Source organism: Fundulus heteroclitus, unplaced genomic scaffold (assembly GCF_011125445.2).
Source record: "Fundulus heteroclitus isolate FHET01 unplaced genomic scaffold, MU-UCD_Fhet_4.1 scaffold_181, whole genome shotgun sequence".
Taxonomy (NCBI): domain Eukaryota; kingdom Metazoa; phylum Chordata; class Actinopteri; order Cyprinodontiformes; family Fundulidae; genus Fundulus; species Fundulus heteroclitus.
In genome coordinates, this window is record NW_023396593.1 from 234857 (window position 1) to 261331 (window position 26475).

The window sequence follows — 26475 nt, forward strand, 5'->3', positions numbered from 1 at the left end:
GCAAGCAAGATTAGAAAACTGTGGATTCAAAGATTCTAATTCTGTTTCAGGCTTTACATTGTTTAAACGTTCTTTTGTGCGTACATTTCTTGCTTTTATTAGGAGAGCTGTAATCAAATAAATGCACAACCAACAGAATTCCTCTTTACGTAGTATGCAGAATTATTTTTTTTAAAAACATATTGGACTCTATTGTATTAATTCATAATTTTCCTTGTTTGTGTTTGGATTCTCTGTTGACACATAGCACACTATATATAGGTAGCTGAAACCAGATGTTTACCAACACTGTATAAAAACACACTTAATCTCACTATTTGACATTGACTTATACTTAACAGTTCATGTATTAGGCCTATTGGATTATGAGTCATTTCTACTTCCTTAATGCCAGAGAAATAAGAGAGAAGATTATTAATATTATTTTATTATTTCTTCAAAGTCACGAGTATACATATACTCAGATCACCATGCCTTTAAAAAATATGGGGAAGCCTGGGTAATGATGATCTGGTTCTCATAAACTTCCAAAAGGTTTGTTCATGACAATCTAGGTAAATGGAGGCACACCCATGGCTGTCATTTAAAGAGCTGCTCAAACTGTTTCCTTGTGTAACATGTAAAAGACAAAATAAATCAGCCAAGATGTCAGGATACTTAAAATCATTGTGAACTTTCAAAAACCTCATTTATCCTTGTCCACAGTTTCATATGCCTGATGCCACTATCATCTGCTCAAAAAAGTCTGTGTAATTATAAGCACTGCATGAATGCCCAGTCATCATACCATTCAGGAACTAGACAGATTCTGTGTCTCAGAGATGAATTTTGGTTTTAAATGTGCATTTCAACCACAGCAAAAACAAAATATCAAGATCTTCTAAAGTTGCTGACTGAAGCTGATAAAAGACAGTCAATGTCCAAAGTGAAACAAGTTCTTTACCAACATGGGCCGCTAAGAGTGGGAGAAACCCTTACTCCAGAAGCAGCATAAAGAGTCTGATTACAGCTTCCAAATTAATTCGGAGACAAAGAACACAATTTCTGTAGACACGCCATGTCGTCCGATGAAACTCAAATTGAAGTGTTCAGCGATTAATGATGATTTTATTTCTTATTCAAAAGTAAAATGCAGAGTGGTTGTGGGGTCTCAGGGTGGTGATGGAGGGGCAGCAAGATGTTGTGTTGGTGTTTCTTCTATCAGGACTGTCGCACTTCACAAACTAGATGGTGAGGAAATATCTAAAGAAACCATCCACTTGTATTAAAGATTGGGAACAATCGGTTATTTCAAAACAGAGAATATCTCTAAGAACAAAGCTAAATTATTTACAAAGTGGCTTAAAAGTTGTATATAAACCAGGCAGACCACTAACCCTACTCACTCACACAAGTTCTGTCAGGAGGGTAAAGACAAAGAAAATCCACATTATCTATCCCTCCTCCCTCTCTTTATATATATATATATATATATATATATATATATATATATATATATATATATATATATATATATATATATATATATATATATATATATATATGCTTCTGATTTCCTCTACACTTTTTTTAATCAAATTATCTTCTAAGTAGAAAATTACTTGGGATTTTTGTTGGTGGAAAATCACTGATGTCCCTGTTATGGCTTTAGTTGCACTGTGAGCTGTTGCTTATCCTTCCTGGTGTGGCCATTTTTATGTCGATTCAGTTTTCATTTCCAACTTATCTATAACTCTGTTTGTGGAATTTAGCCCTGACTTCCTTTTTTAAATCCAGATACATATCCCCTCCCCACACACCCTGCTTCTCCCCCCCCCCCCCCCCTTTTTTTATGTGTGGCTGTGTTTGTACAGAATTATTTGTTTTTGAATCTCACTGTCAATGTTAAGAGAAGTTATTTGGAAGAAAAGATAAAGAGGAAAAACTTTAAAGCTATGCTTTGACTATATGAGACAATTTTCTCGTTGTTGCCCTTTAAAACTTAAATCAAATAAGCACAGCACACACAAACGGCAATATAAAAACAGAACTGCAATTACAGTATAAAGCAATATTGATGTCACTTGCTTGTTTTCTTCTAGCAGATATTCATGGAAAACTGCTTTTATGTTTATCTGCAGCCAACTCTGCAGGTTGAGGCAGAAGTCCACCCACCCTGACTGGTTTGCTGGAAGGGTTTTACTATTCTTCAGTGAAAATATTTCTGTCTTGATAATTTCACACCATAAAAGTGCAAACCTTTAAGAAATGTTTACTTACATGTCTTTACCAAAAAAATAATACTTTTTTTCACTTTTTCACATACATGGACATGAATATGTATTGTCCTGATCATTTCCTTTGTGTCTCTTGCTGTGTGTTTAGAGTTGTTGAGGGTGAGCCTTTGTTGCATTCTCTAGTCTTTTGCAGCTTCTGACAGGTTTTATTTTGTTCAGCACAAATGGAAATCCCATTATTCAGAGAAAGCATGTGAATAATAACTGTTTGATCAGAAATGTTTAATTTAATTTTAGAACATTATTTAATCAGAAAACATATGTATAAAGTTATGTGCATAATTCAATCCAACTCCAAACAATTACAAAATAACAAATTCGAGCTGAAGAAACACACATTTTTAAATCTAATTTTGTTTACAACATAAAACGTTTGAAATCAATACTAGCAGTAGGTAATGTATAGATTAATAGTGCAAAGTACTTCAATGCCCAATACCTACTGTACTTCACTGTACTTCAATTTACTTCAGGGTACAACAGGCTGGGCAGAAAAAAACAATAGGAACAATTTAGCCTGTGTACAAACAAGAAGCCTCACTTTATTGCTATTTTTGTGTCACTAGTGGCCTTTAAAGCTATAGTTGGTCATTGTGTTTAGAAACACTTTTTGTTATACTGGGTAAAGTCCATCCTGAAAGTGATCAATACATTATGTATTCAGAAAAAGTTGGTTAAAGAAATCTATCTCTGTGGGATCAGCAGGCCTGTAAAAACTCTAACCAATCACTGCCGTTCGCACAAAAGAGCAGCTTTTGGTCCTGCTCTCAAACCCCTCTGTCCCTCGAGTTCCGGGGGTCAAGACGATCTGCTGCAGTTCAAACTGAGCATCAGAATGGGGAAGAAAGGTGATTTAAATGACTTTGAACGTAACATGGTTGTTGGTGCCAGACGGGCTAATCTGAGTATTTCAGAAACTGCTAATCTACTGGGATTTTCACACCCAACCATCTCTATGATTTACAGAGAATGGTACGAAAAACAGAGAATATCGAGTGATCGGCACTTCTGTGGGCACAAATGCCTTGTTGATGCCAGAGGAGAATGGCCAGACTGGTTTGAGCTGATAGAAAGCCAATAGTAACTCAAATAACCACTCATTACAAACAAGGTATGCAGAAGAGCATCTCTGAATGCACAACACGTCAAACCTTGGGGCAGATGGGCTACAGCAGCAGAAGACCACACCGGGTGCCACTCCTGTCAGCTAGGAACAGGAAACTGAGGACACAATTCGCACAGGCTCACCAAAATAGGAAAACAGATGATTGGAAAAACATTGCCTGGTCTGATGAGTCTCGAATTCTGCTGAGACATTCGGATGGTAAGGTCAGAATTTGGCGTCAACAACATGAAAGCATGGATCCATCCTGTCTGGTGGTGGTGTAATGGTGTGGGGGATATTTTCTTGGCACATTTTGGGCCTCTTAGTACCGATTGAGCATCGTGTCAACGCCACGGCCTACCATATTGCTGGCCATGTCCATCCCTTTATGACCACAGTGTACCCATCTTCTGAGGGCTACTTCCAACTTCATAAAGTACAAATCATCTCAGACTATTTTTTTTAACATGACAATAAGTTCCTTGTGCTCAAATGGCCTCAACAGTCACCAGATCTCAATCCAAGAGCATCTTTGAGATGTGGGGTAACATCATGGATGTTCAGCCGACAAATCTGCAGCATCTGCATGATGCTATCTTGTCAATATGGACCAAACTCTTATGGACCAAGGAATGTTTCTAGTACCATGTTGAATCTATGCCGCGAAAGATTAAGTTCTGCAAAAGGGGGTCCAACCCGATACTAGCAAGGTGTACCTAATAAAGTGGCCAGTGAGATATATATATATATATATATATATATATATATATATATATATATATATATATATATATATATATATTCCAAGTCCTACATGCCTATTCCAAATGAAGCAATAGATGAGCTAGATGATGTGCAAATATTCATGAGGACCACAAGCAGATTGTGAACTGAGACGCCATGTCAAGAACAAGAGAGAAATGTGGATTTACTATTATTATTTTATTAACATTCAAAACCATACAAAGGAAGCACTCACAGTATATTCCCAGAGCAAAACTGCTGCAACGAAAATACTCCTGTAGTTTCTCTCATACAGCAAAGATATGAACAAAGAGAGAGAGCAGACACCAGCAACAAAAGACCTGGTGCAGATAACAGAAGATGGAATTGGATAAAAACATTTTTGAGTGGAAAATGAGAGGTGTAAAGAGTGACATTGAAAAAAACCATAAAGTACTCCGAGAGCAGATAAATAAATCATATAAACACGAAGACATATCAACAATACAAAAGCAAAGGATGCACTCAAACAGATCACATTTTCAAGTATATATCACAATACATTACAACATATATAATATTTAATTCACACGAACAAAGCCTTTAAAAAGATTGGAATCAGAATAGACAAGTTGAAGAAAATAGCACGAGACTGATTCTGCAAAAACCTTGAAGGTTTCATTTTAAAAAATACTTTCATTGAGCATTTCAACCTGTTTACATTCTATTTAGTGTACAAATAGCTACTGTGCATTTTTAGTAAAACATACATTTCACTGATTGTTATGGGTGTCATTGTTATTTTGAACTACCATAAAAAATGACAATGTGTTAACTCCCTCCACCCAATTTCACACACTTTAACGTTGAAAATAATCAAACACATTGTATTATCAGACAAAGTTAATCCAAATAAATAATAAACACTGTTTTCTAATGATTGATTAATGTGCTAAGGCCAAACTGAAACATCAGTTATCTCCTAAACCAACTGCATGTGCTGGATCCTGTGATGAACTGATGATTTGTGCAAGATGAGGAGACAAAGAGCTACCTGGGATAAGATAAATTGTCTTTGTTTGATTAATATTGGAATCCTGGAAGTACAAGATTTTTTACAGATGATTAAAACTTTCCGGTATTCAAGCATGATTCCTTTTCCATTTCTTTCCTAAATTTTTCCTGTACTGTGTGGAAGACAATTTGGTAGCTGTTGCACTTATTTGGTTATGTACCCATTCCTTTTTTATTTAACTAGTTTCTGTACAAGTCCAAAGTTTTGGTATGTCCTTGGAACAGTTTGCTTACACTGTGTTTATTATTAGAATGTTGTAAGTATGGCTTTAACTTAACAAACAAGCAGTTTTAAATTTTCTTTTTTCACTGAATTCTTGATAAGACCATCTGTTCTAAGTATAGCACAGAGTAACACAAGTTGTCTAGGTAACTGTGAGAAAATCTTCCCTCAAAAGACTTTTAAATGCTCTCATAGTCATTGGCATAATAGGCCAATGACTATGAGAGCATTTAAGGTCAAAAGGTGCTTGAAGTTTTCATTCCACAAAGATAAACTTATATTTAACAATACATGCAGAAGTCTGTCAAAGTAAACGAGAAATTATTATAATTAATATCAGCGCTTTGGGCTCCATGGAACTGTACAAGTACAGGTTTATTATTATTATTATTATTATTATTATTATTATTATTATTATTATTATTATTATTATTATTATTTATCAATCACAAAGAGCATCACAGAACTGAAAGCTGAGGCAAATAAATACGCGGAATAGAATCAAACCAAACTTTACTGGGGAAATGAGAGGTGAAAAGAGTGACATTGGCCATAAAAAAAACACGGAGAACATGGACATAAATAAATCACATCGATAAAGAGACTTCCAGACAATAGAGAAGCAGAATAAGCACTTTATAGATCATATATTTTCAATAAAAGCATTACTGACACCCAGGTTTTAAAGCGCCTAAAAAATATTTCAGACCAGATTTTTTTTTTTGACAGTGTGAAAGACATAATGTTCAGAAAAATAACAGGTCATAAATATTTAAAGCCACTTCTGTGGTTCAGCCCAGGGGTTTATATTTTTTTTTTTGTAAGAGTATTTTTGCATGCAATTTGAACTTTTCAAAAGCGATAGTGTGGGTTTCATGTGCAACATTGCTGCTGATTTGCACCTGTTTAAATTTGCAAGCTGAAAGGTATGGAGGTGTCTAAACTTATCTTCAAAGCAGTAAATGTGGACAAGTTTGTTGTTCTGCGTTGGACGGACTGTAGGCTATGGATCGAGGGCTGGAGCCTATCTCCAGCTGTCACTGGGCGACAGAGGTGAGAAGCACCCAGGACAGGTCACCCGTCCCTCCCAGGGCAACACTGATACAGACAGGACAAACAACCATGCACACGCAAACACACACACACACACACACACACACACACACACACACACACACACACACACACACACACACACACACACACACACAAAAGCATCCTCGTTTAATAAACATAGTGAGGACCCTGCCTTGACTTTCATAGTCCTCTATTCATCTTTCTATGGCCTAACCCTGGCCTTAGCCTCAACCGTAACCTAATTGGTTAGGTATAAACCGGTTTATACCAACGACACTGCCAACCGTTCCACCATGCAGCCCCTGGTCAGCATGGACTTTACTTAGCACATTACTCAAATAGAAAAGTGTTACCAATGTCTGTCACAGAATAAATGTACAAATCCTGCTTTTGGTTTAGAAATCTTTGAACACCTAGGGCCAAAATAAATCTTTGATCTTCTGGTCCATTATGGTCCATAGGTAATGCCTACTCCCCGTATCCAGAGTTGGAACCAAAGGCAACGTTCAGCTTTTCTACTCCTGACCTGTGGGACAAACTCACTGAATACATCAAGGCTGCTGAAACTCTCAATTGCTTGAAAGTCAAATTTGAGAACTTTATTTACTGCAGCATTTCAGTAATTTACCACTATATAATGTAACCTTTATATCTAGTATATGTTTTTAATTCCTGTTATTAAACTTTTATTTGCTAATGTATCAAATATTTTTATGTGAAACACTTTAAATTGTCTTGTGCAATACACACGGTATACATATAAACTTGCTCTGAATTATTCAAGAGCTGTAAAATAATACTTAATGATACAACACAGAGCAAGTAAAAACTAACAAAGTAGAAAAATTATTTCAGAAAACACAATAAATTACAATGGTATAGATATAAATTAGACAAACATCAGAAATCAACAAATGCCTGGGAACAAAAGCGAGTCTTGAAAAGTGTTCCCTAACAGTTTTTAAAACTCTGGGGAGTTCTTTTAAGGGAAGCCATTCCACAAAATAGGAGCTGCAACTGCAAAAGCAATCTGCTTTCTGCATCTATCTTCTAGTTTATCTCTTGGGGCATTTAAAGGGAAATTGATGCTTAAGTTCTTGATTAAGTTTGGTGGTGTTAAAAGATCCTGCACATGCGATGGAACCAGAACATTAATCCAGTTCAATTCAGTTTATTTATATTGCAGCAATTCACAACAAGGCACTTTATGAAGTCAGATTAGGAGACTTAAAAACCAACAATAAAGTCTTAAAATCAATGTTGTCATGGACAGGAAACAAGCGGAAGGAGGTCATCATGGGATTTACATGTTCCCATTTTGTAGTTCCTGTGAGAAGGGGGAAAAAAGATGGAGGTGTACATACAAAGAATTACATTATAAAGCAATGTTCATATTTTACAGGGACTAAGTAATTTGTTCTATTGCTTGAGGTGCCAAGACATTAACAAAGTGTGCCCTGGCCTTGACATTTCATTCTTTATGAAAAACAAAGGAGCAGAAGCCTTGGGAAGTCTACACAGGGGGAAAACTGGAAATCACACTTCCGCTTTTACCCATTATCCATGCCCACTCTACATTTATGAGAGTATGCAAGACAGACGTTGTGCCCTGATGATGTGTCAAGAACAAGCTGTGAAAACTCCCAAACCAGGGCTGTAAGAAAATTAAATTGTTCCTTTTGAGAGAACAAATCTCTTGATTCTTGCAAAGTATGCACAATGCTAAAATGAGTCGTCAAAACATGGAAAGGGAATGTAATATTTTGTAGAGATGAAACAAAAAGGCAGCATACTTTGAGCAAGAAAACTTAAAATCGGTTCCAGTGGAACTCCACGTGTAGGTGAACATCCACTCATGTGGGCCACAGCACCAAAAAAGTAGACCAAAACAACTAGTTAATTCACCAACTTTATTTCACAATCAAGCTTAACACAGGCAGAAATATTTAACTGAATCTGCATAATGCCACTTCAATGCGCCAATCAGTTTTATTCACTGAATCTCTTAAAACAATGTCAGGATTTTATCTTTGTGTCTTTAGTAGGGGTAAAATCTATTCGTCTGTCCCCATTGCCTCCTCCATCATTTTATTCTTCCCAGGCATCATTTCTACCTAGCCGTACTTTGAAAGGTCCCATCGATTTGATGTGATGGACAGCGGAGATGAGAGGCAACACTCCTCTGACAGCTGTAACACTCTGCCTCCAATTGACCTGGTCCTCTGCTACCACAGTTAGTCCTGTTTATGGATAGTGGGGGCCATAAATCTACTATGCTCAGGTCAAAGTCGAGCATTGTGCAGGAGGACACAAAGCCCTCACTCCCTCTTGTGCAAAAATGAAATATATACAGACACAATGCATGCAAAAGCTTATTTGACTCATCAGTGGTGATAATAGGTTGCACTCTTGACTTTTGATTTGCTTTCATCTGTTCCATCTCCACTAACACATCAGTTATTAGCAGACAGAAACTCAAGAATTGAAAGAAAATGTTCCTATTTATACTCTAGTGTGGTCATTATTTAATAAACCAGCTCTTCTATCCATTATAGAAGTCCGAGTTTACAAAAGAAAGCCAATAACCACATGCCCACCAAACTGTTTAAACAGTTTGGTGGGCATGTGGTATCAACACTAGGAACTGTAACTGGCCTACCTATTTTCAAGTCACATTCTAAAGCAAGACATTAATGTAAGTGCAAATTGGTGTAATAAGATCATTTAGGAACCAGGCCTCGTTAAGAAGGTTGTGTATTAATAGAAATTCATTTGTTTTTTCAAAATTCATCTTATTTATTTTAGGACTAATCCTCCTAGTTTATCATGTATGTTTATTCTTAGAGTGAAATACAAATTTCTTCACATGGGTCCTTGTCTCGTCGCCTTAGATAATGGACTTGTGTCTGTACTTGTCGCAGTGCTGCATTTGATACAGTTGATCACAATATTGTTCTAGAAAGTCTTGTGCTGTAGGAATCAAGGGAAAAGCATTAGGCTGGTTAAAATTTATTAATGTCACAGATTCCAGTTTGTTCTCGTTATTAATTAATCGTCTTCAAACTCCAGTTGTAGTAGTGGAATACCACAGTGTGCTTGGGCCAATTCTTTATATATATATATATATATATATATATATATATATATATATATATATATATATATATATATATATATATATATATACATACAATATATATGAGAGACAGAGAATTCCTGAATCTATCAGACAGTGCGACATTGTTTTCCACTATTATGCTGATGACGCTCATGCTCAGGCATGTCTTGATTACATCAAAACCTGATTGACTTAAAATGTTCTGTTTTTTAATTCTGACAAGACCGAAATTGTCCTTTTTGGACAAGAGTCCTTAAAAAAATTTCACTTCTTGATTAATCAACTAAAGGGGTGATGACATCACTGTATAAACAGTTTAATGTTATTGATATTGATGCAAATGTAAATTCTTAAAATAATTTAATTTAAAAAAAATAACGTCACCTTTATGTTGGAGGTTGTTTTGGGAGGCCAGATTTCCCTCTTCAGTCAAAGGGTTGGGTAGATCCACACCTGTCTTCTCGGCGCAACACTCCGTCACAAATCCATATTTGAAATATTTGTGTTGCAGGATGTCGGACAAGCAATGCCAAGCTGAGCGAAGGCTTTAACTTGGCCGCATGATTCATCATCCACACGGTGGGACCGACGTCTACGGTCCACGGCTTGACTGCTGCTTCAGACACTGCTCTCTCTAACTGCTGTTTCGTTTATCAGACAAGACAGCATTTAAAATGAAATTAATTTACGGGTAATGACAGCGTTGTGCTCGGCGCCTCCAGTGTTGGTACAGATGTTTGTTTGTTTTTTCAAAATTGTTCAGTAAACAGACTTCATTAAGTGTGCTGATCATTTGAACATAACACAGTCTCATATTGGACCGTGGTGTGGTTAGTTTTAGGTTGGATATTGGATATTCAGTCTGCTGGGTCTCCTTGGATAGGAAACTTTTGACCTGATCCGTCTGTATGATTTGATTGAATTGACTTTGTAAAGTGCCTTGAGATGACGTGTCATCTGGAGATATGTGAATAAAACTGAATTGAATTGACTTTGTTAATTTTTATTCTAAACCTAAATCATATGGCAGTCTGTAAGGATGAATTATGTCTAATTTAAATGCACTCAGTCAAGGAGGGCCTGAGGTATAAGTGAACTTTGTGACCTCTCAGGTCCTTTCTTGATAAATACAATTACTAGGCTTTGGCATGGATTATTTATGCCTCACTGTTAATATATACACAATATATTATGTCAATTAAATATAAAAGAGAGAAAAGCATAAGTCAACCGCATCAGACCACGTGGTCAAATCTGAATATCATCATCATCATCATCATCATCATTTTATTTTTCATTGATAATTTGCAAACACAGAATTAAACAAAAAATTGCTTGCTTAAACTTCTCCCGTGAATAGATTTTACATTTCCCTCATCTCTAAGTTCAATTCAAATGTACTCCTTTCAAATCGGTGCCAATACCCCAATTATAATCCCTTAAATTCACACACTCATTTATGTTCTTTCCAAACTACTTACCATCTTCTGCAGGCAAGGTCAGACCTGGACGCTTTCAACAGCGTATTTGTATTCATCACATCTCCATTCACACCAAACAAGGAAACTACGGGCAGGCAGGCAAGCAGCAGCGCAGTGTCATCACTCTCTGCAGGTACTCTTCACATGGCCCCGACCGTTTATTCCTTCACTAACACTTGATTGCGTGCATATCATCGTAGCGTTGGTATTCTGAACCTGACCTGTCCGGCTTGATGAGATTTTGCTGCAAATGCGAGCTGTTTTTTTTTTTTTTCTCTCTCTCTCTCTCAGCAGGAGACCGGGACTGTCACTTGCTCTCATCATCATACTTTGAGTGTTTTGCCGTCGATGTGATGAAAACGAATCGGGGTGAGTGGAAGAATGTTTTATTCTCTGGCGTATTCCGCCTCAAGGTGTTCAACAGTGTGCAAGACATGTAGTAAACAGAGATGCAGGAAGGAGGAGGTGGCGGCGAATGAGACAGATGGAAAGGTGGAGGGAAGAAAGGAGGTAGTGAGAAAATAAAAGGGAGGATGAGAGCTTTGGCCGAGGGAGACGTGAGTCAAGGCAGTTCATTGTGTGCAGACTTCATGCTGTAGGTGCAAGGACAATATCTCCTTCAGAACAGTAAACACACAGCAAAGCATGTCAGGTCAGTCCATAAAAGCTCTAATTATTTCATAACCACTTGAATTGATTTATGAACATTATTTACAGTATAATCATAATTCACTTTTAAACAAATGCATAAAAAGGCATCTCACTTGTCCATGGAAATGAAAGGGCAGGGAAAAAAAACGTCTGCCAGAAATCATACGAATCTTTGCAGAATAAATAGAAAAAAAAAACACGTTTCTTCTCTTTATTAACTGTTCAAGTCTTTAAAGTCATTCAGATGGGAAGACACAGTTATTGTTTGTAGCAGATTGATTTAAAAACAGTAATAAAAATAACAGGAGAACATGCCTTTACAGTACTTTTATACCAAATATCCACTGTATTCATGAGGCCAAAACACAACCCGAGAGTTGCAGGAGAACACAGTTTCATCATACTGATATATTGCTTCAACCCTTGTTCCATGTGAGCTATTCTGTTTCTATGACTGTGCTTTGAAAATAAATCAGTTGTTTTCAGCACAGAGAATAATATCCTGGGGATTTTTTTTTTGTCTTTTTATCCAGTAGGACACAGGCTTTCTCTCAAGTGACTGGAGGACACCAGCTGGTGGAAGGGTACAGAATACAGTGGATGGTTTTAAACCTGCAGAAGACAATAAAGAGTCATTAACTCCAGCAAATTTTTAAGTGTTACATCGTGTTAAGTGTTCCATATATATATATATATATATATATATATAGATAGATAGATAGATAGATAGATAGATAGATAGATAGATAGATAGATAGATAGATAGATAGATAGATAGATAGATAGATATAGAAATGCTTTTGCAAAAGTATCCATGTCTCTTTGATATGCCTTTTTGGAAGAGTGGCAAGAAGAAAGCCATGTAGGGGGTCAGGGCAGGTATGTGGACACAGGAGGAGCTCTGTCCCATTTACACCAAATCTGTTTAGCCTAGCCATAGGCCTTTTTCTACCTGGGTTATTGAGATGCATCAGGGCACTAACGTAAAACATTCCCTGTCCACACAGAGACCAGATTAGGTATTTTGTCGTGTAGGCTGTGTGTTAACACTGATCTGGCATTTAGGGAGTCCATAAACGATCATTCTTGAAACTAGGTCCCAGAATGTAAAAAAATTCAAAACGGCAGTTTAGTTTTTCCATGGGTACATCCCAGCCGGGTCTCAAATGATAATGTGTAACTCACATGCACCTCGCTCGCAGAAAAAAAACACAAACATGGTGCCGTTTGCCGCCGCTTTCATCCCGAGGCAATTATTGGCTTTGTTATGGCTGTTAGTAGTGTCCTCGGATTCTTCTTTTCAAACGAGCCCGGTCTACCCTGCCAGCCCACGTTAAATGTCCCGTTGAGCATGCATAAATGTCTGTGTCTGCTGTGTTTACCTCACGAGTTGTTTGCACATGCCTCATGTTTGTTCCGTGTTTTTGTGGCAGTATCACTGCGCTGTTGCTGGGCCCGGCATACCTACTAAAACATTTTCAATGATGTTCAATGTATAAACGCAAAAAATTTTTTCTCAATCATTTAAGAATATTTACTACGTTGTTCTTTATGTGGACGGGGCGTAAAATCTAACAACCTGTAATCTCACGTGTGGAAGTAAGGAAGAAAGTGTGCAATTCCTTACAAGGTAGTAATGTATAGACAATTAATAGTAATATTGGTAATTATTATAATCATTAATTACAATTATTATCGTATTATATTATTATCCTGAAAGATGTTGTGCAACAGTACTAATCTTTTTTTTACTAGAATCTTTTTCCTTTGCATGGCCATCTCTGCTCACCTATAGATTACACATTTATTTGTAATTAAGACTTTGACTTCTTGGATATTAAACATGTGAAACATTTTTAGTACAAGATGAATTAATTTGTTATGCACTGAGTCATGTGGAAGTAGTTTGCCGTTAATGGGATGTTAAGCTGCCTGCGACTTAATTAGTGCTAAATGCTGTTTTTTCTTCTTCTTTTTTTTACCACAAGGGACCCGGCAGTTGGCCAGTATATTTAATGTTTAAGTTTTACTCATTGATATGCGTGAAAATGGGAATATGCACCTTCTCTTTCCAAAATCAAATCATATAGACTTCAAGGAGGTGGAGGATTTATTTTTATTTTTTTACACATGCCAGATATCGTGGAAAGTGTAAGCGTATTTTTGGCCACCGTACTTAATACAGGCGCCATAACGCTTAAGAACATGAAATTTTTAATATTCGCATACATAAGGCATAGGAAGTTCAACAATTCACAGAAGCAGCCTGAGTATTGCTCACACAATGCAAGTCTGCAGTGTGCTCCCACCAAGACATCGCACAGCTGTTGCCTCAGGCATCAGTAGAATTCAAAGACACTAAATACATTAATTTAGACAGTGGAGCATTGCTCATATCTTCTCATTTACAAATGAATGGAAGGAGCGACTAACCTGGAGGGGTCCTCCTCCTCAGAAAAGCTTCCCTTTACTTCAATGCTGTTCATCTTGTTCTCAAACATCCCATAGCTCAGTGTTACCTACAGTGAACACATGCAAATATGCATAAGAGTGAGAGAATGTGCAGCTGAATCAGTTTCTGTGTGTTTAATGCTCATGCGTCTAATCATACCTGTTGTGGGAGGCTTCTTTGACTTATCAGAAGCAGGTTTTCTAAGTGGGAGTGGAATAACGAACAGTGGACCATGGAGATGCCCAGCATCTTCTCCACAATAAAGCCCACGGTGCAGTCGTCTGGGAGACGGATTTTGGCTGATGTCCGTTCAAAGTTTGAGCCGCTGAAAGACAATCATATTGACTTTGAGCTGTGTTTCTTCTAAGTGAAAATGTTTCCCAAAGACTTTAAAAAGTGATAAACTTTTATTCTAGAGGGGCATTTTAGGGGAATTTGCATTTTGTGGTCCATTAACTATTCATTAATTTTAGTGCTGACCTTTTTCTAAAGAACTTTGTATGTTTGGACCCATTCCCCACCATGTAGCCCTGAGCAGCCATTAGTCTCAGCTCTTTGATTGCAGCTTGAATACAGCCTCGCAGAGAGCAGATATTTACCTTGGACTGCTGTTATCTGCCTTTTAGGATTTAATACACCTTTTTGTTTGTTGTTTTCTTTTCTTTTTTTATATAAAAAATTAAGCTGCAGATAAGCACAGCTAAAAATAACTGTTGCCTTCTTATTTCCTCATCTCTTCAGGACTGTATAAGAGTTTTCCACATATTTTTACATATTTGTTGTATGTATTGATAAAATCCTGTTTTTTTTTATGTATAATTATTAGATCTATTCCGCTGACAAAAAAGGAAGATGTGTTGGGGTGTTTTTTCTATTAAAAAAAGTAATTGTCAAACTAGTCGTTCCAAAATGTTTGGATCCGGATGCCACTAGGGGTCTCAGATTATGACTTATTGGTCCCAAAGTAAATGACAGAATTAATAGTTCTAAAAGTACATCTGTGCTATAAGTATTAGAAGAGACAACAAAGGAAAATACTTACAAACTGATAAAAGCAGTATATTAATGCCTAATCATGTTTGTTTTGTCAATTAATTCAGTTACTGGTGAAGGCTTGTAGACTCAAAATATAGTAGGGGTCCACAGTAACTTTGTGAGAAAGAAGCTCATGTGTTTTAAATCGGTCTAAACTATTAAGAGACAGCAATTACTTATTAAGTGTGATAGATATGTTGTGTTTCCAGCTGGCTGTAATACAAGTATCAGCCTGGGCAGGAATATTCCCTGCCTATGTTTACACTCATGGTGTTATTCATGACACTTTAGTACATCTATGCACACAGGCTATTACATTTATACATACCTCGCCCATGGAGACATCTTTTCTGCCAGCCTACGACTCAGACAGAAACCTGCGCCTCCTGTGGCAAACCAGAACTGCACTTTTGTCTAACAGACAACACACAGAGAGATGTAATAAATTAAAATACAAAGCAATTGAAAATATCCTGCAAACTTATCTTACATGGATTTAAAAGCAGGGTCTGAAGACATGCAAAAAAGAAGCTTAACCTTAGTTTAGCCAACACGGAAACCTATTACATATCATCTATGCACCTAGTGACCATTACATGTATGTTACCAACATACAGGACCGTTATCTCATATATACCACATCTTAAAATGGAAAAATACAGGTGGAGTGAATGTATGTATGTATGTATGTATGTATGTATGTATGTATGTATGTATGTATGTATGTATGTATGTATGTATGTATGTATGTATGTATGTTATGTGCTAATTATGTTTGATTTTAATATCATACCTTATGCACTATAGCAAAATGTGGCTGGCTGAAAGCGAACACTGCACATGACCCTGAACACACCATTCCTACCATAAAATCACTATGGTGGCAGCATCATGCTGTGTAAACACTTTTCTTGAGCAGGGACAGGGAAGCTGGCAAGACTTGGGAAGATGGGTAGAGCTAAACACAGGACAAGCCTTGAAGAAAACCTGTTAGAGGCTGCAAAAGGGTTTAGGACAACCCAGAATATACAGACAGAGCTACAATGGAATAGTTTTGATGTAAACACATTTAAGCTCAAATGACCTAGTCAAAGTACAGATCAAAATTTAATTGACAATCTGTAATATGACTTAGAAAAAGCTCTCCATCTAGCCCAACTGAGCTTGTTCTATTTAGCAGAAAATGGCACAAAGGATAGTCTCTCGAAGTGCAAATCTGTTAAAGACAGACTTGTAGCTATAAATGCAAGGAAAATGTTGTTCTTCAGAGCAGTGACTCAGCTGTACACAAATGCCCATAAAACTGCAGATTTTATTTGATACAGGCATTTGATATCCCTGTTTTCTTTTTCTTCCAGTTCAAAGTTAGATGGGACTCTGTATCCATCTATAACAATGAATCCAAATAAAATACACTGAATTTCTGATTGTAACATGCTAAAATATAAAGTCCAAGGAATATGAGTGCAACTGCAGGCAATGTATATTTTCAGAAATGCACTCCTTTTAATAATTACCTTTTATTATTTTCTTTTGTGACTAAAACCCGGACGACCGCTATGAGGACTGAGGACAACCACTTACATGAGTTGTGCACTATACCCCTGCACCACCACCGCTCCCACTATGAATTACTTGAAGTTACTTAAGTTTTTAATTGTTCACACCATTCCTTCACTAACTCCTATTTTGATTTTGTTACATTTTTGTTAATTTCGTTATTTTCCTCTACTTTCTTTTTTCACACTCCTCCTTTCATTTCCCTGCTGTGGTTCCAGGAAATCGAAAACCAACATACAGCAAGATGCAAAAAAGAGAGAGGGTAGGGAATAGAGGGAGAGAAGCCTGACATTCGTTTTTTTATTTTCTCCTCCAGAGAATGAAAGCTAAAGAAGGAAGGAAGGCAAGAGAGAGAGCAGAAGAGTAACAGGAAGCAAAGACTAATAAAGATCTGTTTTCAATATAAATGGATGCAATCAGAGCAGAGAATATGACACCAATGAGATGAAAAGAGCAATTTCAAGATATGAACAAGAGATTGAAAATGCAGAGAGCTACGGAAATCATGATGCACTTAAAAGCAATATAGGCAATAATGCTGTTAGCTTGTGGACGAACTTGCACACACACAGAGAAATGAATAGATCTATGCTCATTACGATCACTACACCTAGCACCTGTTGTGTATTTAAAGAGACCTCATTGTTTGTGTGCAGGGCTGCTTGTGTGTGCATTCAAATAAGACACTAATCACTCAAAAATGCTCCCCAGATGAGCCGATGTCACAAACACACTTTTCATTCATCCCTTTTCACCCCTCCACACAGTAGCTGAGCTTAGGGGTTGTAAGTGGATGGTATAAAGGAAGGAGGCACATAAATCAGAAAGAGGGGAATAAGAGTGGATCGAGCAATCAGCTGCTGAAGAGAGAAAATAATGTGGGTATTGGGTAAAAACTGCAATTTTGACACTTATTGTTTTAACATTTTGACTATATATTCTTGGACATTTTTTAATTCCAGTTTGTTTGAATTTGTTTTTTGCTGTTGTATGTATGTTTAGAATGAGATGTGATTATTCATTCATTATTTATTTTTTTACTTTTAAAGGGAACAACAAAGAAATTGTATGGGGCTCGAAAGGGCATGCGGTGAGATACGTAAACAACACACCTTCACCTCACAAAGCTCCTCCTCCGCTCCGGGCAAATATGTTAAAAATTGAAGCATGGCATCCACTCTGCATTTATGTTGGAAATAATTAGTGGCTCATTGGTTAATTAATTTGCAGGGAATTTTCACAAAGGGTGTCCTTTTACTTTGTTTGCTACCCTTAGCTGGCTAGGCAAGTACTAGCAGCTTGCTAAAAGCTCAATCTAAAACAGCATAGCAAGCTTTGAGAAACACACATGTCCATTATTACTTTTGAAATTATTTCAGCTATAATAAAATATCACAATTAACTTCCAAGGAGTGAGGACAATGTATGAAGAAAGTTTAAATTAATCTCCTGTGTGTGGAGGAAATAGAGGGTCTCCTTATTTGCTACCTTCAGCTGGCTAGGCTAGCGCTAGCAGCCGGCTAAAAGCTCTCTGTGAAACAGCCTAACATGCTTTGATTCAGTTACCAGTGTGATAATGCCCTGAACACACACAGTCTCACACACACACACACACACACACACACACACACACACACACACACACACACACACACACACACACATTGGGATATGGCATTGAAACTGAGGTTTGGTCATCTCACTCCTGCTTCCAGAGTCCATTCGGCATCTATTTGTTAGTTCAGAGATCCGAGTTCCTTGGTTTTGATTCCACAATGGAAAACTGAAAAATCTCAACCCATGATTCTTCTTCCTAAAGCGGTTGCGTGAACGAGTGTGACAGTTAATGACACAGCACTTTGCTCCATGTTTTTTTTTTTTTTTTTTTTTTCCTTTTTAAAGACAGCATTGTGGAAAAAGGCTGCGTAAACAAACAGAACCTAATTGCCAAATGCTAAGGTATCCCATAATGCAGTACAGTTGTTACGTCACCCTTTCAAGCCCTATATGCTTAAAGCAGCACCATATAACGTTTAGTCACTAGGGGCACCCGCCTTCTAGATTTAGTGCCCTTAAAGGCCACTGGCAACACTGCAGTGCCACCAAATTAAACAGTCTCCTTCCGTGTTTTGTAATGCGATAGCAGACCGCTTTGGACTAGCCGATTGACAAATCATTGAGTTACTTGTAGACAAGGCCACATTCGCCTCTGTAGATTATACTCAGTCTTCCATTGAAATAGAGAGGGAGAGAACGAGGCAGAGCCAGGGGGAGAGGGAGAGGGAGGGGAGCCCTTGGAGCCATGGGAGAGGAAGACGAGGCAGACAACAGGCTCAATCATCAGATTATAAAAGGCTGCAGGAACTTCAACAGAGGAGAAGCGCTGACATGCAGGTTTGTGAACTATATATATACTGTATTTTGTAATAAAAACTGTGGCCATGAGAAACTTTAACTTGAGGAAGAGAAAAGTAGAAGCATGTATGGTTAGCTCTTGTGTTAAAGAGGAGCTCAGACTGCTGTAAAGTGGGGCTCTAGGTTTTCAGGGTATTCAGTGACAGATCTGACCCTCTCATAGTGAGTTTTTGAGAAGGGCAGCCTGCACGGAGCAGCTATACATGCCAAGTTCTGTATACTGACCTGAAAAATAAGAAATAATAAATATATCTCAAATTAAGCTAACATTTGGGTCAAAACTTACACGATACTGCTTTAAGGTTAATAAAAACATTTTATTGTTTGATTATTTATACTTTATCATCTACCATCTTTGTAACTGAGCAACCTTTGTTTTTTTCTGTTTTGTTTCAGCACATTTTTTACCTGAACAAAATGAGCATTTACTTATTTAAATGAACAATATATTTCTAATCTTAGCTGCCTTTATCAGTTCCCGCTTTTACTACAACATTGCTAATGTAATCAAGTGTTTAGGACTGAAGTTCGGTAAATAAATTTAAAAAAAGTCAAGAGCACAACCAATTAAATAATCACTGTGTAGGCATACCGTTTTATTTCCGTCCAGCAGTTCATGAGCAGTGATGGGTTTGTCCAGACTCGGCTTGCCCACATAGATGTCACCTTCCTGGGGGAAGGTTGAGAGCAAAGAGAAGAGACCCCCTGGGTTCACATAGTTATCGTCATCTACATGACAAAACCACCTGGAGAACAAGAGAGGGAAAGAGAAGAAAATAGCAGTTTGAATTTTGCACCCAGGCGCATTAAAGATTTAAGAAGTGCTTTTCCACGATGTTGGCTCATTCTTGCAGCACTTCCAAAAAAAAAAATGACATGTAACAGTTAAAACAAGCAATGACTCAACAGTGAAACTTCATAATACATATTTTTTTGTTACTGTGCATTTATTGTTCAAACTAATAATGGCCAAATGATATTTTGTGAGCACTAAAGAAATATATATGGCAGAGAGATTCTTAGGGGTTAAAAAAATTGCTGCTTCCTTATACTCAAAAAACTTTCTTTGAGTAATTTTCTGCCTCCTATTCATCATTAGGAAGAACAGAAGATACATGGTAAAGCTCTAATCTGAGTGCAGCCCCAATTATTCCTCTGTGAGTACTTCTAAACACAGAGCAGCATGAGAAGTGCTCAGTATACTTCAGTATTATATTAGCAAAAAGGAAACTCATAGTAAACCACATTAGAGGTAGTTTTTGCACAAAACATCTACATAATTTAATCTCAGTCGATTTTAAAGAAGAGGGATTGTAAATTCAAAAACCAAAAGCCTAGGCTTTAAGCCTCATAGTGATAACTTTAATCCAGTGTGGGACTATCCCCATATATCTATTGCTTAGCTTTTCTTAGGTTGGAGAGAAAAAACTGCACTGTTTACTTCAGAAATCAACACTAGTTCACTTGATCAAATTTTTATCTGTGCCAGTCAGAGCTTTTCTTACACTCATCATGGACTTGAATGTTATATACATTTGGGGATTTTAATGATGTGTTGTTGTTGTTGTTTTGTTTTTTTTAGTGATTGTGAGTATTTCAATGATAATGCTGCAAAAATCTTCAATGATTTTTAAGAACCATAACTGGGTACACAAGTTTCCACAAGCTAATACAAACAGGGTCAAAATTATACATACAGGCTCAAACATGTAAATGAACCCCTGCTAATTTTTGGTGTAATAACCAATTTACACACATACCATGCATTTTTTTTAACCATCAAGAACATTCTTGAACAGTTCTGGTTGCATATTGTGAGCTTTTGACTTATCAGAAATGGTGGCAGTTATTTAAATTGGTTGGCTTCCTAGCATGGATCTGGCTTTAAATTATAGTACGTACATTGTGTTTCAGCCATCTATGCAGTGAAGTTGGAAGGATTTGGAGTTTTTTTCTTGTTTTTTCCACCCACTTTGATGTACCAATTAACTGCTAGTTGATCGTTAAAACCAGCTGCTAGTCTAAGTAACAGTCCACTAGCAGTCAAGTAAACTTATAATGTGACGTTGTCACCATCACCATCACATGACAGTGACACTGGTGTCCCAGCATCTCCTAGTTGGAAAAAACAAGTCTTTAAGCTTTTTGGCTATTCCTTGACAACCTGATCAGCTTTCTTTGTGATTGGAGTTAACAGTTTGGGAAAGGATGATCCAAACACAAAACTGTTTCTGGAATGAATAAAAGAGGCTAACAGTAATGCTCAACCTTGCTGAAAATGTATGGACATTGTAAAAAGCCGGGTCCTTACTAGAAACTCCGCCTAGGTGAATAAGCTCGACCAATTCAGCCAAGAAGAGTGATCAAATATCCAGCCAGAAATATGACAGAAGCTGTAGGACACTCATCCAAATGTTGTTGCCAGTGTATGTCTGAAATTTCCATTAAAGTCATACATATGCACCGAGTTCATATGTACCCAGCTCTTTCTACCAAAAAAAAGAAAATAATTTTAAGTGTTTTGTTGTCTTATATTTAAACACACCATTGAAAACCCAAAATAAGTATGACGTTTAGACATTTACATGTGCTCACGTAAACGTCTAAACGGCACCGAATGTAGATTTAAATTTTTTTCTGAAGTAATTAACTTTGTGTCAAATAGCACACTTCTTTCTTTTACTCAAACGTTAGCTTTCATCTTCTCTAATGACAATAGCAGCAGTAAAATTATGACTTTGGTTTCATTTCATCCAATTAAAAATATTGACAAATGTTGAATTTCAGAAACATTTAAGTAGAATGTAACACCCTTTTAGAATGCTGCAGCACCGTTTCTTCTGCATGTTGTATCTTTAATAGAAAGCGGGGAGGCATGACAACAAAAAGTAGGAAAGCTTGTTTTAATTTAATGACACATAAATGTACAAGTGGAGGTTGTAACATTTGCCTGCCTTCAAGTGTTGTTAAATGAGTTTGGACACTTGCAAAAGCTCTGGAAGACCATAAAATATTTACAAAGCAGCTCTCACTATAAAAGCTATTTTTATTCTGGGTTTCCCTCTGTCATCCAAGTATTTTTTTTTTCGGCATATTAAACTCACAAATCAAGCAGCTTGATATACTTCTCCCGTCCCGATAAGTGGACATAATGGCAGAGCAGCATTTCAAACCAAAAAGACGTCATCCACAAAACCAGAGTCCAAGTAACAAATCTGTTGGTTCCAAATTAAAACGGGGCCTTTTTTCCCCCTGCCATGCTAACGGCTGACAAGGGCCGCAGTCCAAACCAAACAGCTTTAATCTCCACTTCTGCTGGACTTCACTGAAACCGGGTGATGTTTACCCAGTTTGTGTTGGAACCAAACTGGGAAAAACAAACTATAATTTTCTCTGCCATTGTTATAACGAGACAGTTGCCCGCGCCTTAGTCACACACCAAGCACAAGCTGTTGAATTTCAATGTATTTTCCACAAATAAAACATATTTCACATTTGCAGTATACTGCCGGGGAGCGTTTCTCAGTACGTGCGCTATCTAATGCAAATTTACGCTGGTTGCAAGAGCAAATACAGGAGTGTCGCTGAAGATTCAAATCCTGTAGCAGGGTTTTATTATTGTAATGGGAACTCTTCTGTGTGAAGAAAATGAAAAACAGAAGCATATAAACTTATAAACATAGAAATGCAGTATAAATTAAGACAGGATCGTATAGGAGCTTCATTTTAGGCTAGGAAAAAATCACAGCTACACGGGTTATCTATAGGGTGCCAAAAGCATTGAAGAATATTTTCCCCATTACAGATGTGTTTTTTTTTTTTTTAAATAGGGGGGAAAAAACTATCCAATTTACGCTATGTGAAAATATAATCACCCCACTTTCATAATAAATAAAAAAAATTTGGGTCACTTTCATTCACAAAACCCAGGCATGATTACTGCCAGACCTTTAACATCATTAAATCACTAAAACAGGACCTTTATGATACCACGGAGAAAGTTATGATAGCTAAAAATAAACAGATCATCAATGTACAGTAATTCAGTTAAATTCATCATCATCTTTATTCTGATTGCAACATACATTCCAATAAAATTTGTCCTCTGCATTTAACCCAGCCCTCAGGGAGCAGTTGGCTGCCACTATGCAGTGACAGGGGAGCATGCTTGGCAAAGGGTTTTGTCCAGGGACCCTTGGTGGCAGTCTGTGGGAGTTGAACTTGGAACCTTGCAGCCTCTCCAGGATGCAATTGCCCTGCCCTCTAACCACTTGGCAACCACTCCCCCAGTAATCAAGAATAGATACCAACAATGTCATTCACATCTATTAGCATTGGACGGGTTACAGAGCTATTTCACATCTAAACCCTAGTAAGAGGCATAATCCACCAATACATGCAACACTGACCGGTGAGAAGAACTGTAAGTGTGGCCGCCCCACCAAAACTACTCCCAGAGTGGACCAATGACTCATCCAGGTCACAAGAATCTAGAACAATATCTAAAGCTCTCCGCGTCTCACTTGTCTCAGCTAAGGTCAGTGTTCATGAATTAATCAATGCGAAAAACACAAAATCATGCACGTGAGAGTTTGAAGGTGAAAACCGCCGCTGAACAAAAACCCAATGATATGTATCACATTATCCAAAAAAAAAAAAACATCTCGAGTATGACTTTTAGGAAAAACATTCAGTGAAAGAGATGTTTTTTTGGGTTTTTTTTAAGTTGTACATTAGCGATGTCCGGTCACAAGCATCTGATCCTGATTCTGATCAGTGTCAGAGGCCCTAATTAACCTAAATTCACAATGCCTGTTTTGGCAGCGATGCAATGCCAGCATTTTGCCAATTTTAGAAAAATCACAGCCCAATTTTGCAAGGCTAGCACGTCTTCAAAAAAGAGCACCTAAATTATTAATGTTTTTGTTTGGGGTTTTTTTTGGAGATTTTTCACGACTCTAGTGGCTCTCTTTTTAACACAGTAGGCTGACAGGAAGGGGTGCGGGGGTGGAAGAGGGGGAGAGACATGCGGCAAAGGACCGCGGGTCGGAGTCGAACCCGGGTCGACGACTAAGGCCTCCGTACATGGGTCGAGCAAACATAGATTTGAACTTACTGATTCTATTGACTTAAATTTGGCGTTTGAGTGCAATTGACTGTAGCAGCAAGTTCCTAATCTCAATGTCTGAGACAAATATTTATGGACCATTTCTATTAAAATCGGTGACCTCCTGAGAATTTCTAAAACCCATTTTGGTTGTGTGCACTTCTTTAATGTCTTTCTTCCTCCGTGATGTTTTGATTTTTCCATAGCTGATGACTGAAATATCTGTTCTTAATTCCATCTTTATAACCACAGCTTGACATGTGAAATGTGTTGCGTCTCACCTCTTGCCTGAGGCCATAAAACCGTCATACTCGGCAGACATCTTGCAGGATAGAGCCTGCTGACTGTGATCTGACTGGCACTCCGTTACCACCATGTTATAACCTGGACAAAAAAGCATAAGAGGCAGACTGAGAGAAGGAAGGGAGGAGGAAGACGCCGATTGGTGTTTCCCTGGGAGTTACATAGGTTTGCACAAATTGAAAGACAGAACAATTTCCTGATGCTCTCTGTTTTTCTTTTTTCTTTTTTTTAACTCTGTTATTTAACAAATAAGATGAGATACGCAGAGAATGACAGAGGAATGAAAATACTGTGAAAAATTGAAGGAATGAGGTGAAAGCATGAGAGAGAAAAGTACAGAAATAGAAACAGGGAAACGAACATGATGCAATTACTTAAACAGAGAACAAGAAAACAGATTAAGAAACAAGAAAATACGTGTTGGCACAAAGACATTATTCAAATGTGATTCTGAATTCAGTTTTCAGCTTTTTTATAAAACCTCTCCACATGATTTTTTGGGCCCCAGCGGCAGCGATGTGCCTCCATTTACTCGCAGTCAGCCACTGATTTAGGGTGATGAGGTCTGGCCTGACACTTTGTGTTTAAATTGACCATCCATTAGCTGTCATATCAGCTGGCGAAATAGACTAGAAACGAGAAGCTGGCTGGAGATGAGGAGCCGGTTTGGAGCATTACAGTGGATGTCAAGCGGTAAATCTGCCTCTGCATCATCGCAAGCAGCAAATGTGCAAGAGTGGATCGCAAGATTGTAGGTTTTAGGGGCACATCGTGTACATGCAGGTGAATGTCCTTCGAATTCGGGCTGACGTGCCTTTTTTGCACCTGTTGTGCTGAAAAAAGGTAAATGTCCCGTCATTCTGTTGTCTTCTGAATGATTTGTGCTGAAAAGATTAATTGAAAGGAAACAAGACAGCGTGCAGCAGGTATGTTAGTTGTGTCCAAGAGCATATAGATACACAGTGTATATATAACGGCTTACAAAAATATTCATGCCTCTTGAACTGTCGCTTGAAAACGCAAACAATTACAACCAGAAACTTTTAGGTATTTTATTGGGATTTTGTGTCTTCAGAAGTTTCCTAATTAGTGTTTAATCAGAGAACCAGCTAGGGGCCATGGTAGCTTAGGAGCCGCAGAGAAGCGAAGCTCAGGTTTGGGAATCTATCAACAGGACTATTAAGGGCAACACATACAAAGTACATCACAAAAATATGCCCCTGTGCCACTGCTGAGGGGAAGCAATGAGAAGTCCTTTATTAGGTGTGCTAAACGTGGTCAGATGAGATTAAAATTGTATTTTCAAATGTCAGATTGCTATGTGTGGTTAAAAGGAAAAAATTAACTTCCCCCTGAACATGCCATCCACACTGTCTAACATGGTGGTGGCAGCATCATGCTGTGGAGGTGCTTTCCTTTAGCAGGTACTACGAAGCGGGTTGTCGTAAACTGGAAGATGGATGGAGCTAAATACAGGGTTGAAGAAAATCTTTTGGAGGCAACGAAACTCTTGAGCCTGGGGGCCAGGACAAGGGTTCACCTTCTGTTAAGTACAATGACTACAAACATGAACGCCGAGCTACAATGCTTTGATCAAAGCCTATTTCAATTCCATTTTATTTATATAGCGCCAATTAACAGCACATGCCATCTCAAGGCACTGTACAAAGTCAAATTCAGTCAAATCATCCAGATTATTTGTGTGTTAAAATGTTCATAGCCAGATGTAATATCAGATGAGAATCTTGAAAATCCCTGTTCAGAGAGTCTTTTCCCATTTTTATTTGCAAAAAATAAAAATGTTAAGAATAATGCATTTTCCTGTGTTGGTCTTGTTGTAAAAATGACTAAATCTGTCATTGAGGTGACAAACAC

General features: G+C 37.6%; 1 protein-coding gene across 1 annotated transcript; it reads right to left on the reverse strand.

Annotated features, from left to right (window-relative positions):
• Window positions 1-10974: 10974 nt before the first annotated feature.
• On the reverse strand, window positions 10975-24681 carry LOC118556279 (beta-1,3-N-acetylglucosaminyltransferase manic fringe-like; the record flags this gene model as incomplete). Its single annotated transcript, XM_036129533.1, is given in 6 exon segments — window positions 10975-12340; window positions 14162-14247; window positions 14340-14505; window positions 15544-15629; window positions 19783-19936; window positions 24579-24681. Coding segments are annotated over 6 exon segments (648 nt in total). The 3' UTR covers window positions 10975-12279.
• Window positions 24682-26475: the final 1794 nt, after the last annotated feature.